General features: G+C 42.4%; 1 protein-coding gene across 2 annotated transcripts; it reads left to right on the forward strand.

The window, feature by feature from the left end:
• Nucleotides 1-949: 949 nt before the first annotated feature.
• Nucleotides 950-17,005, forward strand: 5ptasei (inositol polyphosphate-5-phosphatase A). 2 transcript variants are annotated; one of them, XM_071700139.1, is made up of 12 exons: nucleotides 950-1,747; nucleotides 4,045-4,086; nucleotides 4,211-4,311; nucleotides 4,989-5,076; nucleotides 5,159-5,222; nucleotides 5,306-5,526; nucleotides 5,626-5,766; nucleotides 6,032-6,193; nucleotides 6,302-6,487; nucleotides 6,594-6,659; nucleotides 7,811-9,301; nucleotides 13,516-17,005. In XM_071700139.1, exons 1-12 carry the CDS (start codon nucleotides 1,685-1,687, stop codon nucleotides 13,555-13,557), a joined length of 2,667 nt encoding a protein of 888 aa, XP_071556240.1. In that variant the 5' UTR covers nucleotides 950-1,684; the 3' UTR covers nucleotides 13,558-17,005. The 2 variants fall into 2 exon arrangements, with proteins under 2 accessions (XP_071556240.1, XP_071556239.1); XM_071700138.1 differs by lacking the exon at nucleotides 13,516-17,005 and having other exon boundaries at nucleotides 7,811-11,902.
• The last annotated feature ends 9 nt before the right edge of the window (nucleotides 17,006-17,014 follow it).

The raw sequence follows: 17,014 nt of genomic DNA on the forward strand, positions 1-17,014 counted from the left end.
CCGATGCTGGAAAGTATCGAACCCTGTCGATTGGTCCATTGATATTTGTCGCTTGCCGATATCGCGGTTGCGACACGACCATATTTCGCGACGAGTTACGATGATATGCTGTAATACGCTGCGGTCGCGGAGCGTGCGGCTTCTTATTTCCCAAGTCGCACCCAGACGACTCCGATATTTTTTTTTCCGCAGAGCCGTTCAATTAATAAAATAAATATTTTAACAAAAAAACTTTCCTCATCTATAATCGTCGAATTTATAATTTTCTATATTTTATTTTTCACTCTATCTCTCCTACTCGGCTATTTTTGCAATATATTTTGCAGTATTTATTCACTCAGATAACGATCGTCTCTTAACTCTAGCAAATTATTATTATCTCAACGATGCGGTGGATTACGCTCTCAACTTTGTTACTCTCGCCTGTATTGACTCTTCAAGTCGAATTAGAAACTTATTTACTAATAAGAGATAAACGCCCGACCGACCTCTTTGTGCCTCCGTTATTCAGACGCCCTTGAATTTTTTTTGTCCGGCAGCGATCATCTTAATGTCACCGGTCTCTTTTTACTTGTTAGCTCGTTAGGAGAAAAATCGGCGATTCTCGGCGGGTGCCCTCGGCCCGGCCGGCTCGGCCTCGGGCCGCACGCGTGCCCGCCGCGCCGGCACGCACGTTCGCCAGCGACACGCGCGCGATAGGCACGGCCCTGCCTATTGACGTCCGCGGTAGGCGTGGCCTCCGTCGTGGCCGATAGAGGCTCATAGAGGGATATATTTATCGCGCGCGCGGCTTTTCTCTCTCGCAACGCCGCGACGCAACGTAACGCAACTCGCGGGAGACGCAAGAAAGGAAGGAAGGAACGAACGAGGGGACCCACGACCCACCACCGCATTCGTTTATACTCTTTCTCTCCTGCCCGCGTTTCGACCGTTCCGACAATGCGTACGTACTCGCGGCGCGGCAGCGTCGAGGTCGCGCGGTGCGCGAGAGCGGCTTCCTCGCGGCGCGGGGGATGACTTTGCTCCTCGTACTCGTCGCCTAACGGCGTGCGCGCGTTATCTGTGTTTATCTCTCACGCGGCGCTGCGCTGCGCTTTCCCCGAAAGGTGCGCGACAACGGCCGACAACGATCGCGGCATCGCGGCATCGCGACGGTGAGATCGGAGGAAGGCCGGTGAGAAGAGGATCGAGCGGCTGACAGCGGAGACAGAAGAGAGAGAGAGAGAGAGAGAGAGAGAGAGAGAGAGAGAGAGAGAGAGAGAGAGAGAGAGAGAGAGAAACAGCTAGAGAGAGCTAGAGAGAGAGAGAGAAAGAGAGAGCGCGGACGGACCGACCGATAGAGCGAGCCCGTTAGCAGTGTGCGACTGTGCGAGTAGTACGTGCGAGCGACGTGCGCGGCCGCCGTCGATCGTGTCGGGCGGCCGCGAGTGCCGAGCGCCGAGCGCCAGTGTTTGTCCGTCGCCGTCGTCAGTGTGGTGCTTGGTGCTAGTGCGGTGCGGTGCGGCGCGGCTCGAGTGTCGACAGACCGCGATTCCGGAGTCGTCATCGTCGCCGTCTCTAACGACACAGCCGTCTCGCGGTGCCGACGATCGCGCGCCCTCGGGACTCGGGACCAGAGCGACGTCGAGGACCTGACTGACCCGAGAGCTCCAGAAGCAGGCGAGCCTCCGAGCGGAGCGCGAGAATGGCGGGCAACGGCGTCCCGGTCCTCCTCATCACCGCGAACGTCGGCAGCATCTTCGAAGAGGTACGTGCGTGTGCAATGTGCGTCGTCGACGTCGCTCGTGCCCCCCGGGCGCGGGCGGCCCGGGCCCCGATCACCGATGATACCCCGCGACCGGTGCGAGCCGTGCGAACTGCGAAGACTGCGAGGCGCGGCTGGCCGAGAGCCAGCCGATCGATCGATCGCGCGCGCTCTCGTCGATTTCGTGCGATTATTTATCCACGCGATACACGACCTACTTGCCGCCGGGCGTTGCGTTGCGTCGCGTCGCCTCCGCTCTCCTCTCGCGCCTTACCTGCCGGATGCCGCGCTGGTCGGCGCGGATTTTTCGTACATTCGTGTGTACGCGCAACACTGATCGCACTCGCACACGTGCCGGGCGATCGGCTTCTCGTTTTAGGTAGTCCAACTCGGTTGAGAAAGTCGGTCCGCGGCGAAATTTAAAGACCCCGCTCCGTTCGATCCCGGCGTCGCGCGTCGTGTACTCTCCCATCGTGTACTCTCACCAAAATTCTCGTCTTTCTCCTCTTTCTCCTCACTCTCTCGCCCCGTCTACATGTTTTAATTATGCGGCGTATATCATTTCGACACGAGCATCGCGTTCGTTAGCCCTCGACGTGGTAAATCTGCCGTTATCCGTGACGTTTCGTACTCGCCGAAAGTTCGCGTGTAAACCACGGAATGCGACCTTGATGCTCCCGACATTTAGAAGTTTTGGAATTTCGGTGTCATCATTTCAACGTTTATCCACCTGGATCCAAAATATATTATATAATTCATACATAACAGCAGATTCTGACGTCAATCGGGGGGGTGTTTTGGGGCAAAATTATTTGGTTCGATATTTTTCTTACAATTAGTATCACGCTTAGCTTTTACTTTTACTCCAAGATCAACAACGAAAATATAGTAAAACTTCTGATCCCATTTTTACTTTTTAATAATTTTTTGTATTTTTTCCTACATTTTTAAAACAGATCCAATAAAATTGATTTTTTTTATTTGAAGGTGGAATGTTTTGTTATTAAAACACTCTTTTAACTTTTACTCCAGGCTCGACGACGAGAACATAAAATTTCTGATCTCATTTTTATTTTTTTTTTATTTTTTTAATTTTTTTCCGTTTTTTCCCCTAGATTTTTAAAACAGATCCAGCAATATTGTTTTTTTTTATTTCAAAGGGAGTATTTTAATACCAAAATACCCCCCCAGGATTCGCCAGTGATCCTACATATACCTATGCTCCAAAATATCGTAACACGTAGCGTCTGATACTCGAACCTGAAATCATTCATCAGTTTCTTTCTGAGGATTTTTATTAGAAAGCTCTTTGTTTCTAAGGGCAAGAAATTTCGGAACGGTTTTCGGGCACGCTTTTTACCTCTGCTATTTTCTCGTCATTGGCACTTCCACGCGTTTGACAAACGTGAATGTATATGTATTTTATGATAATTTCTCACGTAAGATCAACGATAATGCGGTACCGCGAGACGAATCGTCGGCGGGATTACGTAACTCGAGAAGAAGTTTTCGAGAAATATGTTTACAAGCTTTCCCTTGTCCTCCGTCGATTCGAGAAGCATCGAACGAAACGTCGCGTCGTTCGTTCCCTTTCGCGTTTTTCCCAACGGGATCTTTTCGCGAGACGAGACTCGAGACGTCGCGCGTCGAGACGACGAAAGAGGAGTTCTCGTTGAACGATCGATCGAGAGATTCGCCCCTCAAAGCACTTTCTAGCGCGCTTCGCATTCCTGGTATCGATTTTCCGGCCTGTCAAGACGAAAATTCATGTAAATAACTTTTAACGCGACGTAAGCGCGAAAATTATGTTCGGCACAACGGAAACAGATATCTGGGCAATAACAGTAGGCCGCGATAATCTTTGGACGCCGGACGCCGGCATCGCGGACGGAAGGGTTGGGGGACAACGCGTGGCCCGATATATCGACTCTCGCGTATACGCTTGTTGATACTTCCCTCGGTTGATACCAGCCAATTTTCTCTCGTGCCAGCATCAACGAGATGCGGGTCCGTTTCAGCGGGACACGCTCGCGAGGGCTCTCCGTTACCGCGATCGATTATCGTATCGTCATTTGCGCGAAACGGGAAGAAAAGAACTCTCCCGGCGCGCCGGGAGTTTTTTGTCGTCGCATCTCGTGGGGGTTGGTGGTTGGTGGTGCGCCGCCAATGTATCCTTGCGCGTGACGTTAACGATCTATTAATATATCCGCGCGCCCTCGAACATCTCATTAAGCTTTTCTTTAAAGTGCACCAAGTATGAAGGATTTCATAGATTGATACGAGCGATTCTCTCCTTGCAGCCTAGTGTCATGCTGAAGATATGGACGGAAGAGTTTTTATCCGTAAGTACCATCCCCCGTGCGCGGCTTTTTACCGCCGCGCCGCGCCGCGCCGCGCGCCGGTACCCTTCGACGCGCCGGCGAGCGCGCGCGGCCTGTTTGTTTTACGAGCGGATTCCTTTTTCAGACCATATCGAGGCTGGATCCGAAATTTATAGCGCTGCACTGCCAAGAAGTAGGTGGAAAGAATTACGAGCAGAGCATGAGGCACGTGGAGGACTTTGTTAGGTAAATGTCACGTTCTTCATCCCAGGTTCGACTCGCGTCCGACTTTTCTCTCCGCGATATAAAAATGAAACACAGGTGTACCCGTCATTGTTGTCACTTTCAATGTGGCACGCAACAAATTTTCATACGCGGCATGATAAGTCACGCTGTGTGTAGAACGAACCTTTCGTAGATTCCGAAGGCAACATGTTATAATCTTATTATTGATGCTTCTTGGAAGGTTTCCAAGAGCTATAATATTTGGCTATAATTAAATTATTAAGATAAGATCCTGTACGCAACTCGCATGATGTTGTTTTTGCAAAATATTTCGATCTGTATCTATAACGTTTTAACTTTTGATCTTTATCATTGTATTATATCTAAACCTTTTATAAATATACCAAAACAGATAGCTTTCTCTTTCCACATATATGATATTGAATATGATTTAACGCATAACTGGTAGAAAGGAATAAAAATAGACGCATCACGCGTGGCTCTATAGCTGAGTGAGCCACTTCAAAAGATAAGCTGATTGTATGATGATGATATTGACAGGGGAGAAATTCATATATTTTTTTTCTACATATAAAAAAAGAGTTGTTTGAAAAATGTATTTATAAGAGATTTCCATCTGAAGCTTGTGCTTTTCTACTGTATAACTTAACGCGACACGAAACTTGTTATATTTACAGATTACTTATGTCGTCGGAGGAGTTAAGGTTGTTTGACAAAATTAGGGTATTCCTTGACGAGGATTATTCATCCGCTGAACATTTCACAGTGAGTTGTGGGATATACTTTCTAGCGAATGCTCGGTTACTTTAAACGAAGCAATATTTATTATCAAGATTCTTTTGTATAGGCTCTAGGGAATTTCTACTTCGTGCACGAGTCCTTAAGTGATGTTTTATTGTGGGATTTTAATGGTACGTTACACGTTACTTTATGAGGGATAGCTCTCAAGAAATATGTGCAACATTGTTTAAATTGTTATGCAATTTTTTTTTAGAGTGTACTTTTGTACCCGTAAATGGAAAAGAAGTCCATTCGGGCAACATAGAAGCGGTTACTACCAAAGAGAAAGCTAAGTTTCCTCAAGAATTCTTCCCAGAATGCAAATGGTCCAGAAAGGGTTTTCTGCGTACCCGATGGAGTATTAGTGGAACAGTTTTTGATCTCATAAACATACATTTATTTCATGACGCGAGCAATTTTATTGCTATGGAGATGGTAAGAAATTTTTACGACTGTCATCTCATACACATTAACGTATGTTTGTGTGTGTTGCTTTATTTTTCTGTTTATCTTATTTTAACAATTTCTTTGCAGTTTCCATCGGTATACAGTAAAACGCGCAGAAGAGCACTCGAGCACACATTAGATAGATTTCATAATGACAAGTATCCGAATGTGCCGTATTTTTTATTTGGTGACTTTAATTTTAGGACAGATACAGCAAGTGTAATAAAGGTAAGACTCGTCAGCAGTCAACGATAAGATTTCGATAAAAAGCAAGGAAGAAATTAGAGACAAATATATGAGAAACTCTTAAGATCATATTAAATTTTTACAAATAAATTGGTATATTATTGTTAAAAGCAACATTATTCAGTGATACAACCTTTAGCGATGCTTTTTACTTTGTGTATTATATAAAAATATATTATTACATATCAATGAAATAAATATATATTAAAGTCCAACGTATTACAGCATTTTAATTTGTCTTTAATAGAAACTGACAGAAGATACTCAAGAAAGGAAGTTATCAAATAAGGGAAATATTTCGAAATTGCAATTTCACAATAGAGACGACGATCTCATATTGACGTTAGGCAAAAAGGAATTTTCTCACTACGAACATCAGAATGTTTTCATGAAAAATGGCGGTGAATGGGTAAGTTATACGTCTCATTTATGCATATATGTACATAATACGATATACGATCCATATTCAATCGATAGATAAGAATGCCAATAATAAAATTTATTAATATTTATGCAGTTACGCGAGTATGACAAAGAACTGGGAGACTTTGAAGGAAGGTTGTTCGAGTTTCCAATCAGCTTCGTGCCAAGTTACCCGTTTCAAGAGGATATTAACGAGCCTGTAAATTACATGCAAACAAGAGTGCCAGCTTGGTGCGATCGGGTTTTATTGAGCCCCAATGCGAAAACGCTAGTCCAAGACGTACGTACTTCTGTGGAATTTATATTCGCGATCGATACAAAAACGATTTTAAAATTGAATCGTAGAATTTGTTAGTCTAATGTAACTTTTGTGTTCTTTTGTACAGATTGATGATTCCGAGGCAGTGGAATACGGTATAATCGGCTCGACTACGTGTATGGGTGATCACAAGGTAAGATTAAAAGTTTTCCAATCAGCATCTTTCTCTTAGATTTATGAAACGATACTGCGTCATTTTTTTTTACTTATTATGCTGGAAACATATACTTACACACTGCCTAGTTCTTATTCTGATAAACCATTCTTTCAATTATTATGGTGCAGCCTGTTTTTCTGGAGTTTCGAATGAATCTTTAAGCACTAAGGTACCTATCTATGAACTGTCTGTCTGTTCTTATCTGAAATCCCCTACATCTCTTTCACGTCTCTTGATTCTGTTAGTACTCCGTTATCTCGACAATCAACATATAGGGGCTTGTTTAATGTAGCACCTCCACACACGTAGTATCCCGAAGTATTTTACTTCTACATTATTTTGAAACTCTGTTCTCTTACTCTCATAATTCTTATCAGCTTCACTATCGTTATCATAGAACAATATATTGTACTTTTTCAATCTAATTATCAATACGCATTGTAACGCCTCTTGTATTTTTCTTTCTAATGCTGAACAACATTTCATTACATTATACACAATACATAAATATTTCGGTTACGCAACGACAATATTTGTTACTACATGATAACGTAATAAAAAGCGGTAATAACAGTGTTAACAGCTGATGATTTTTAATTTTGCGAACATTATGTTACAGAAAATGAATATTGATATACACAAAATAGGCTGCGTTATTAATTAATTGTATCTATTATAATTTATTATTTTGCAATATATTAGACTTAATTATTAATTATTATGTAATCTACAAGCAATGTTATAATATATAAACACAATATTACAGACATTGGTAGAATTGTGTAGAGAGATATAAAACTTTAAATATCTAAACAAAATATTATAATTTTCATACTTGGAAAATATTTGTATGATTATTATGACACTTCAAAATATTGATTCTTTAAAGTTTTGCGCGTATGTTTGATAATTGTCCCATCGACAAAGTCAACAGATTGAAAAGTACATTACTGTGGTATGTCATTATCCCTTTGAATGAAGACAGAACGTTAGTTTGAGACCGTCTACCTCTCCCATAGAATCCTAGAATACAATTCACATATCACCCTTCATATATCGTCTTATCTTCTCGTCATGACGCACGATAATACATAAAGGTTCGTTACCTTTTTTTTTGCCATTTACAGCCAGTCTACTTGAAGGCTAATCTCATCTCGGACGCAGGTATGATAGACTGCTGCAACTTGCCAATTGCACCTGAGTTTTGCTTCCGAGTGCCCAACAATTACCTGGAGTTGTTGTCCATGTTGCCTGATTGTAATAGTTACGCTAACGCGCGCGTTATTGACCGTTCGTCTAATCTGTTGCACGCAATACCTGTTAAGCATGATCCTTACACGCCAGATAGTATGGACAGTCCGAGTCCGAACGCGCTGACGGCCTCCGGAGAGGTCCCAGATCCATTTATCGATCACATCGGCAGTGACAACGTGACGTCGATACCGCGGTCAACTCAAACGTCGAACGCGTCGAGGCGACACATTGACCGAGCCGTGTCGCCGGCTTTACTGAAGTCCAGATTAGAACTAATTGTGCAAAATAAGAACCACGAGGATTCGGATCTGGAAGTAGTTTCGGATATCAAGAGAAGTCCCAGCGAGTGCCATTTGCGTTCCTGGCCTGATGCCGGCGATCAGCAGTGGTGCGTAAGGAAAAACAGATGCAACAGCGACGTGTCGTGGCAACGTTCTCACGTTTTAACGGAGGCTTGGATCCAGAGCAAGGGTCAGCAGGGCTACCATTCCTTCAGTAATTTTGCGAACCGATCTTCCTCGAATTCGAGTCCCCCGGACATCGTCGACGGTTTACCGCCCGATTTGATCATACCACGAATAGCTATAATAAATGCGAGTAACTTCGAGTCGAATGCGAGCTCTGTGTACTTCCACGATGACAGATCGAGTAATTATTCGGAAAACAAATTGAGCACATACTCGGATGGTCGCACGAAAACGCTGAGCGGCGAGGCTGTGAGTTCGGAAAAGTCGGATGAGATTTGCGACAAGACGGATGAAGAAGAGGGCAACAGATTGAGCCTGAGTACAAATAGAATAGTAGGAAAGGAGAGTAACGCATACTCGAAAGGCCACGAGTCGGTATCGAGTAAAGACTTGTATTTCGAAGAGGATAATAAAAAATTCATTGAGGACGAATGCGATATGTGCAAGGAGACGAAATGTCAAATAATAGAAGCGCAAGCTCTCGTGAGAGACACATTTTACGTGAAGGACGTTATTCCCGATAGGACGAATGATAAATTGACCGTGGAACGGGACGTTCCGGATGAATCTTGTTTCAAAAACGTACAGCGCACCGAAATTCTGTTGGAAAATCCACCGAGTTCTCAGGCATTACGAAGAAGACGCGATAAAACTGACACGAATCCGAACAGAATAAACGTGGAAATCAGCGATACGCCGTACCAGAGGGCTGGCACAGAGATAAAGCCTCAGACGTCCTCAAGTCCCCCTCAATATATTGAGGGACATCTTCTGGACCTCCTCAAGACGTCCTGGATGTATCGAGGTCCTCGAGAATCACTTGAGAATCACTTGTACTATCTCGGAAATCAAGATTGCGACAGCCATGTGATAAAAATATGCCCAGATATACAAGCGGTAAGTCACGACGCAGAGATTATAAATTGTGAGAGCAAGACGTGCACCTCGAAAAACTCGACGAAAACCAATTCGACGCATAGCCAGGATAATATCAATATCGGTGATCACGCAGAAAACCTTAGAGTAAAATTAAAAGCTTACAGAGCTACTAAACGGTACAAGATTAGAAAGAACAACATTAGCGGGAGGCGGACTAGGTGTAGAAAGTGTTGTTGTGTAATATCCTAAGGATTCGCTTTAGTCTGCACTTAGAGTTTGTGTATTATGTTCCTTGTTTATTTATCGTATTGTTGTATTCACGCTGAATTGAGAGCAGAGAAATATCGACAGCTTCTCCCATTGGAAAATATCGCGCGGATATGGCTCTTTGTCAAAGTGAGACTTCTCTGTTCTTGATTTGTCTCGGATGCAACAATTGCCGTCGCCGTGATAGCAATTGGGGGGGGGGGGGGTACACCCTTTTTTCTACTTACATAAAGTATTCCTTTCGTAAACTTTATTTCCTTGTCTTCGTGCTGTTTTCTCGATGTGCTAAGTAGTGATCGAGATAGCGTTAGTCATCATCGCTTAGTGTACGACTATAATTTATTTTCATATGGTGTATATATTATTGTTTTTGTTGACAATGTGGCTAATTAATCGTGAATCCAATACGTTTCTTGATTTGTAGATAGTACGAATGGTACTGGTCATTGAAGGAATTGCATATCGCGAGAAATAAGACATTTTGTGTATTTATTGTCGTTGACGTTCTAAAGTGACCTAAGCGTGACGTGGAAAGAGAAGGATACAATTTTAGTTATTAACGGTTTCTCGCTTACGCCTCGCGTTCGGTCGTGAAATATGAATTTTGTACCCGACCTCGTGCATGTCGCGTGAAACATATATCGATGTGAAACGAAGTTCTGCATATGCATGGCACTCCAAATGTTGATGTTCTACGCATATTTCTTAGGAAGTACCCGAGTGATATACAAAACTGTTTCCTCCTGTTATAGTCGTACAATTTATAACTAGTATAACAACGTTACGTAATGTTACATTATTTAGAGCGTGTGCATATGAAAGTAGTGATATATAGTTACGTCGCTGTACAGTGTCAAACAATACGTACAGACTGATGAGATCGTTACCAGTATACGAGGCACTTTTGCGAGCAGTGCTACGTTATCCTATTATGCTATTTTTAAACATAAAGTCCATCGTGTGCCGAGATCCTTGATACGCATTAAGGTACTCGTTTTCAAGGAAATTATTACCTCGCAGTGTTCTTGTCCTTGATTATTATATGTCCTTACGTTGCATACTATATGTATATATATATATAATTGTTACGAAATTTGATCTTAGATTTATAGATAACGTGTACATACATATATATATGAAAGATTTTATTTATTATGTAATCATGTCTATCCTCTCGTAATTGAATAGTATTGCCGTTGTATCGTCTGTGCCGTTCTAATGTTTCGCGTACGTATCACTTTCGTTCCACGATGTGACGAGAAATAATTCACGGTAATATCGCAAAACTCCCTTTTCTTTTCTTTCCAGTACATTTTCTTTCTAGTACGCGCGAACGTATTATCACTGTCATACGTACTGCGCCCTTGCCAAGAACAGATCTATTCGCTGGATTTTCTTTACGAGCGCGTGGACTAAGTGGACTCTACTGCCAAAGCTAAATCTGTTGTTAGCCCGTTAAGCGAGAAGATATTAATATATGTAACGGAGATGTCGGTCGCGCGCGAGAGCGACGGTGACGGAGGTTGCTTCGTTCGTTTTTATTATTGTTACGTTGTCGCCGTAATTGATCGTCCGGGGAAAAGTTTCAGGAGAGCGTCAGCTACGAGCATCCGGCATTATGTACGAACGAACGTGCCATCGTAACAAGGTTTTAACTAACGGATGAGAAGTCATTAGACGCGTTGCGCGAGTTGGAACGGGCGTAAAGGGGATCCCTCGAAAGTTTCCCGACTTGGGGGAAGTTTGAGCTTAACTTGTGATGTTAGCGTGCATTACTCCATGTACCTCGGTTCGTCGGTGCTTCACCCCGCGAGTTTTCCTTGACGAAGAACACATCGCCGAACGTATATCGCGAACGAAATAACGAAGTTTTTTTTTTTTTTTTTTTTTAAGGATGACACATGATAGGCAATTTTGGTATTTGATTACAGTCGCGATCTGTTTCGCTCGAATTCTTGCCACGTGGGCGAGACATGGAGTAATGTCGTGACAATTGTGACTTAACGTTATACCTCTCCCCGTTCGCGCTGAAACGATGCCGAGAGGCGGATCTGCCCGTGGGATTTGTGCACACGACAATTGTCCGAGGATCCGTTATCAATCGTTTCCGATTTGCCATACTAGTTTTAAAACGACGAATCTGCGGCCGACGGAATCGAGCTCGGAGATTCCGACGCTGTTGTAGGTACTGCATTTTTGTTTTATTTTCTACTCTACCGCGTAGAATAGGCTGATTAGGATGTATCGCGAATTCCTCCCGTTCGAGTGTAAATAGTTCGTCGACGAGACGAGCCTATATATAAAATATTTGTGCCCTATTTTATAAATATATATAAATTTATTTTTCATACACGTGAACGTGTGCTTTCTTTATTTGTTTCCTTCAGCTTCAGTTTCTTCCTGAATAAAAATGCGATCAAACCATAATTCTAAGTTTGACGAAGAGCCGTGCTGGCCATCTTGCGCTCACGGCAATCGCGAAGAAAGAAAATTGCGAGAAAAAACTCTGTTGGCGGCTTTCAAAAAGATAACGAATGACGCAACCTGCTCGTTCTTTTGTTTTTTTTTCCGATATGTTCTTGTCAGAAATACATACGCGAGGTAGTCTGTACGGAAAATGTCTCGAACGTCAATGATTCAGAATCGCCACGAGCAAAATGCGGCAGAATACATTTGTCAATTACATTATTTATAGATTTACTATTATATATTATTTATTAATTCGTAGGAAATACGGGCCATTTGCGAAGTCTTGTCTCGAGATTAAATAAAGCGAATTTCCGCTTAGATTAGAGACCTGTAGAAAAACTTGCTAACGTGTGTCTTATTGTGTGACGCGACCGCCTATACGTGTACCTATTGCTATTGAATGGCGATTTTGCTGCACTTCCCTTTTATCTCGGGGTTATACTTATCGATTATTGCTTCACACAGCGTGTGTATATTTTCATTTAATTTTCCGCTCCGCACGTTGCGCACTTCCAATAACCGCTGGCAGCCGCAAATCTTAATCGTGGAGCGCAGTACGGCAGATCCGTGGAGAGGAAAAAAAATTTGAGAGTATAAATAATAACATACTATTCTCTTACGTTGCACCCAGACCTTTCGACATTTTCTCTCAGAATGTATCGTCACACTCACGTTTCACACGTAAACGATCGATAACAACTTTTTACAAAAATCCGGCCTATATTTATACGTCTTTTTAGACTATTCAGCAATATAATCCTGCTTATTCTTCATCTTTCACGTATTACTTGCTTACATTTCTGTTGTTGCCGCAGATTATATCTTTCACGCTCTTTGATAATTTTCCCGTAATGTATAATCGCAATTTGCAATGACAAAACATCGCCGATGTTGCGGCGAGTCGGGGCGCGATTGTTCGAGAAAAGTGACACGGTAAGGATCGTAACAGGTGCGCTTTATTTCTGCGATCTGCGTTGCTGCGTCTCGAGTGCAGTGTCATTAACTACCTATCCTAACACATTCGGTATACGAGAAGCTCAGTGCGAAATAAGAATACGATACGCGTCTTTGATGGACCGTCTTCGATACAGGTTTCTCGCATACCCGACCACTGTTCGTACACTTGGTGTTTAATCATTGTTTGTTGCATTGAGGGAGATGTATCTGTATAGTTTCAATAATTTTTATTGTCCTTTTGTGTATCATTCTTACGCGAAACGACAATAAGAATTATCTTCATGTGGCATTAAAAATGTACGAGATCCAATTCCGGAATAATTTTATTGTCTCTTTCGGCAATAAAAAGAGATTCGTAAATTAAAGTTAATTAATTCAAGAAATATGGAAATTATTCCGGTTTAAGTCGCTCGCGAAATTAATCCCGTCAAGTAGCATATCGTAAAGCCTCAGTTCTTGATGTCAATTTAGTTTCTTTTTTCAACAATGCACATGGTAACAGTTGTCGCTTAGAAGGATATTGTCGTTCCTGGCTGCAGAAACGGCGAGGGAAATGCAGACGGAGGCGAAGTCCGGGCTGAGGAGCGGCGAGCTGCTCAACGGGATTAACAACAATAACAACAACGCCGTCAGAACGATAACGAGATACGTGCATACTAAGCATGCGGACTCGTCAGTGAAGATCTTCCGAGAGACGATGGTTTGATATTGCACTCCTGGATGACGTTTGTCGCCCACAGTAAAAATCGTCAATCACGTGTAAACAAAAAATCGTGGATTAGTCATTAAAAATTGTTTAACCCTTTCAATACCACTTGGTCGGCTTAAACAGGCACGATACATTTCTAATGCGAATGAAAATAATAACGAGAAGAATGAAACTTTTGTATCGGCATTTTATTGGAAAGAAAATTTGATACATTTATTTTATATTGCACTTTAGCGATCTTTGGAAACACGTTTCAGCAATTTTCAACGAGACAAGACTTTTCATTCTGTTCTGTAATAATAAGCAATCCTATAAAATTCGGTATTGAAAAGATTAAACGTGACGTTTATCGTCGATAAAATAAAATGAACGAACGAAATGTGAGGCACGTTTCCGTCGCGACGGTATATTAATCCGATCCATTAAACACTATCGCAAAATCCGAATACTATAACTACATTCCACTAGCGTAATCGGCAAAAGAATTTTGCAAGAAAGCGCGAGCCGAACGCCACGTTTGAAGCTGCAAGCTGCAAGCTGCGTGCCCTTAATACGCTATATGCAACAATCCAGGGGTTGCCTAGAACTCCGCGTATGACGTGTCTAAAAAAAACCGTAAATATGTGTAAAAGACGTCCTACACGTTTCGGTAAACCTCTGGGTTTCTTTTAGACGTCTTGCGCCCCTTTGCGGACCGTTAAAGCATATACCCGCGTAATTCGACAGATCGCACTTTATATATAGGTGTCAGGTTTCACACCCCTGCGGTATATCTCGTTGTTACTTTAAATCCAATCGGAACCCGAGAGCTTCCTTGTTTTTGCCAAAGGTATTATTTTTGGACGCGCCACGAGAGTCCCTCTCACTGCCTTCGTTCGCGCGTTTCACGTACGACCAAAGATTTTCTTAATATTTATTATTCGGCGCATCTAGTGCCGCCTTCCTCGACGATAATATTGCGAGATGCAAAATGTGTAGTGACACACCGTGCACTATATATACCGTGGATATACGTTCGCGGTGTAGGTCTTTAGATCTTTAACGTATTTCATCTCTCATCGGTTGTTCTTGTTGCGCCACGCTGTTAAATTCATTACTGTACTTACCGCAATCGATGTGCGTCTCAAGTACAACATCCTAATTATCTCTAAGATTACTTCGCGCGCGTTATACTTAATTTTTTAACTGTGTAAATTAAGATGTACATCGTTTATTGTAATATAAAGATGGTAATGTTGTTAGAAGAAAATCGAAAAGGATTAAAGGATCGTCGACTCTGTGTGTATGTGTGTATGTTGAAGTATAAATCAATAGTTTCCCAAAAAGTGTCACTCTTTATATGAATTATCTTCCTGAAGCTTGACACTTCTTGAGGAAAGAGGATTACTTTGTGAATGTACCTCTTCGTGAGAACATATCGGAACATATTCTTCATATATTTATGTACAGAAGACAAGCCGATATCCACCTAGAGAGTACAGAATAGGATGATCGAGAAACTTGTTAGTACTTAAGCGAAGTTATAGTCCGTATAAAAATATCTATACGGACGATATGCGAAAAATATTCGCGAGTCGTTCTCTCACGCGATTCGCTGTGCCAATCCGTTCCATCTTAGAATTTTGCACACGTTTAATATAAATGTAAAAACCCCTTCACCACAGACGTGAGTTGCGTAAACGAAGTTGTTGGAAACCTCGTTAAAAGAGATATGCATCCCGTACTTAGATTAATTCGTTTCGGAACGTTGGTTAAAGTTAAACTGAAGTTTGAGCGATTTCTTCGTCTCTTCCTTTCCCGATGCGAGCTGTAAGAAGAGACAGGAGGACGTAACGTTTGCAGGAGAGCAGTCCGGAGATTGCTGGCGAAGAATGTGTTAGATGACGTGTAGATGCTGGGTCCAGTCGCATTTTCATCGACAATTTATAGACGTTAGCTCTCGATATGTCATTTTTCAAAGTGCGTGTATTGAAAACACTTATCATGGCATTCCACGGAAATTAGCCGATTAATTCGGATCGATGTGCTAGTATCTTTGTATTGTAGACTCGCGGGGCTCCTTTGCGCTTCACTACGTAGGAAATTCGGTAGGCAAGCTCTTCCTTTGTGTCGTTAGTCGAATCGTAATAGTGCTTCTACATGATGTCCACATTCTTCCGGAAATGATTTTTAATCGCGAACCGAAAATCGCGCCTTTGACCGCGGTAATTGAACTAATAAGTCGATAAGTCGATCTAGCGAATTCCGTTCACTTCGGTGTCCGTTTCTCAGCTTTTCATTTAATAAAAGGTTTAAAGAGCGGACGAAAGACGGAGGAACGGGCAACGCTATTCACGTTCATTTTTATCAATGCAGATTAACTTTAATCTTGGTTTAACTTACTTTTTATCTTTTTTCAATTCTCAGAACTAGAAAAAGATAAAAGGTAAGTTAAATCGAGATTAGAAGGTTAATCTACATCGGTAAGAAATGGACATTAGCGATTTAAATGTGCGATGGAGATTACGGAACCTTTATTTCCATCGCTTTCACGATGTACGTTGTTGAACTCTAATGTATACGTTGTTGGACATGCATATGGATGTCTCGCTAAAATATTGTAATTCTAAGTGTCACCGTGATATAATACATTATATAAACCAGAGAAACAATAAGAAACGTCATCACGAAGATATTCTCGGTTTCACACGTCTTTCGGAATGTTTATAAGTGTTATGAACTCTTTTTACGGCGTTAAAGATAAATTTATACTTCTGTCCAAACGTAACGCTCTTAATATCGAAACAGCTGCTATTAAAAGCCTTAAACGACTCATTTTTCCGTGTAGCGTAATTCTATTTGTATCGCAATTCCGTTCCATCGTCGATTCAGGAGAGATTCTCCTTCGGAATTCTTCTGAGCTCAATCTTAATGTCAGCCTTCTCTTGAATGTTCTTTTATTCTCCATTCATTAACGAGGGAAGGAAAACTGTCGGGTGTTCATTATCTGCGTGGCGATCATTTCTGAGATGTGCGAGGGGAAGTATTATTTCTTGCGGTCGGGAGGCGAAGTTGATGTTGTACTTTTATAAACACATGCGTACTTACTTGTATTTTGTACCGATAGCGTCTCGGCATTCACCGGCGCGATGACCCGACGAGACGCGCGTTTCGCAGGATCGCGAAATCGCGATGCGCGACAGAACGCGGAGACGCTACGTCGACAATTATCTGGAAGATACGAGCGACGCGCGCGCGCGCGCGCGCGCTCATTTCATGTTGTACTAATGTTGTAGGAAAGGAAATAAAGTTACGATCCCATAACTCGTACTGGACCGAGATATTGTGTT

The sequence above is a fragment of the Temnothorax nylanderi genome, unplaced genomic scaffold (assembly GCF_030848795.1).
Source record: "Temnothorax nylanderi isolate EJ_2023f unplaced genomic scaffold, tnyl_v1.0 TNYL_tig0021_pilon, whole genome shotgun sequence".
In the NCBI taxonomy this organism is placed as follows: domain Eukaryota; kingdom Metazoa; phylum Arthropoda; class Insecta; order Hymenoptera; family Formicidae; genus Temnothorax; species Temnothorax nylanderi.

Coding starts and splice junctions, on each gene's coding strand:
- 5ptasei (XM_071700138.1), top strand. CDS start 1,685: ATGGCGGGCAACGGCGTCCCGGTCCTCCTCATCACCGCGAACGTCGGC. Junction 4,312..4,988: donor CACGTGGAGGACTTTGTTAG/GTAAATGTCACG, acceptor TTATATTTACAG/ATTACTTATGTCGTCGGAGG. Junction 6,660..7,810: donor CGTGTATGGGTGATCACAAG/GTAAGATTAAAA, acceptor TGCCATTTACAG/CCAGTCTACTTGAAGGCTAA.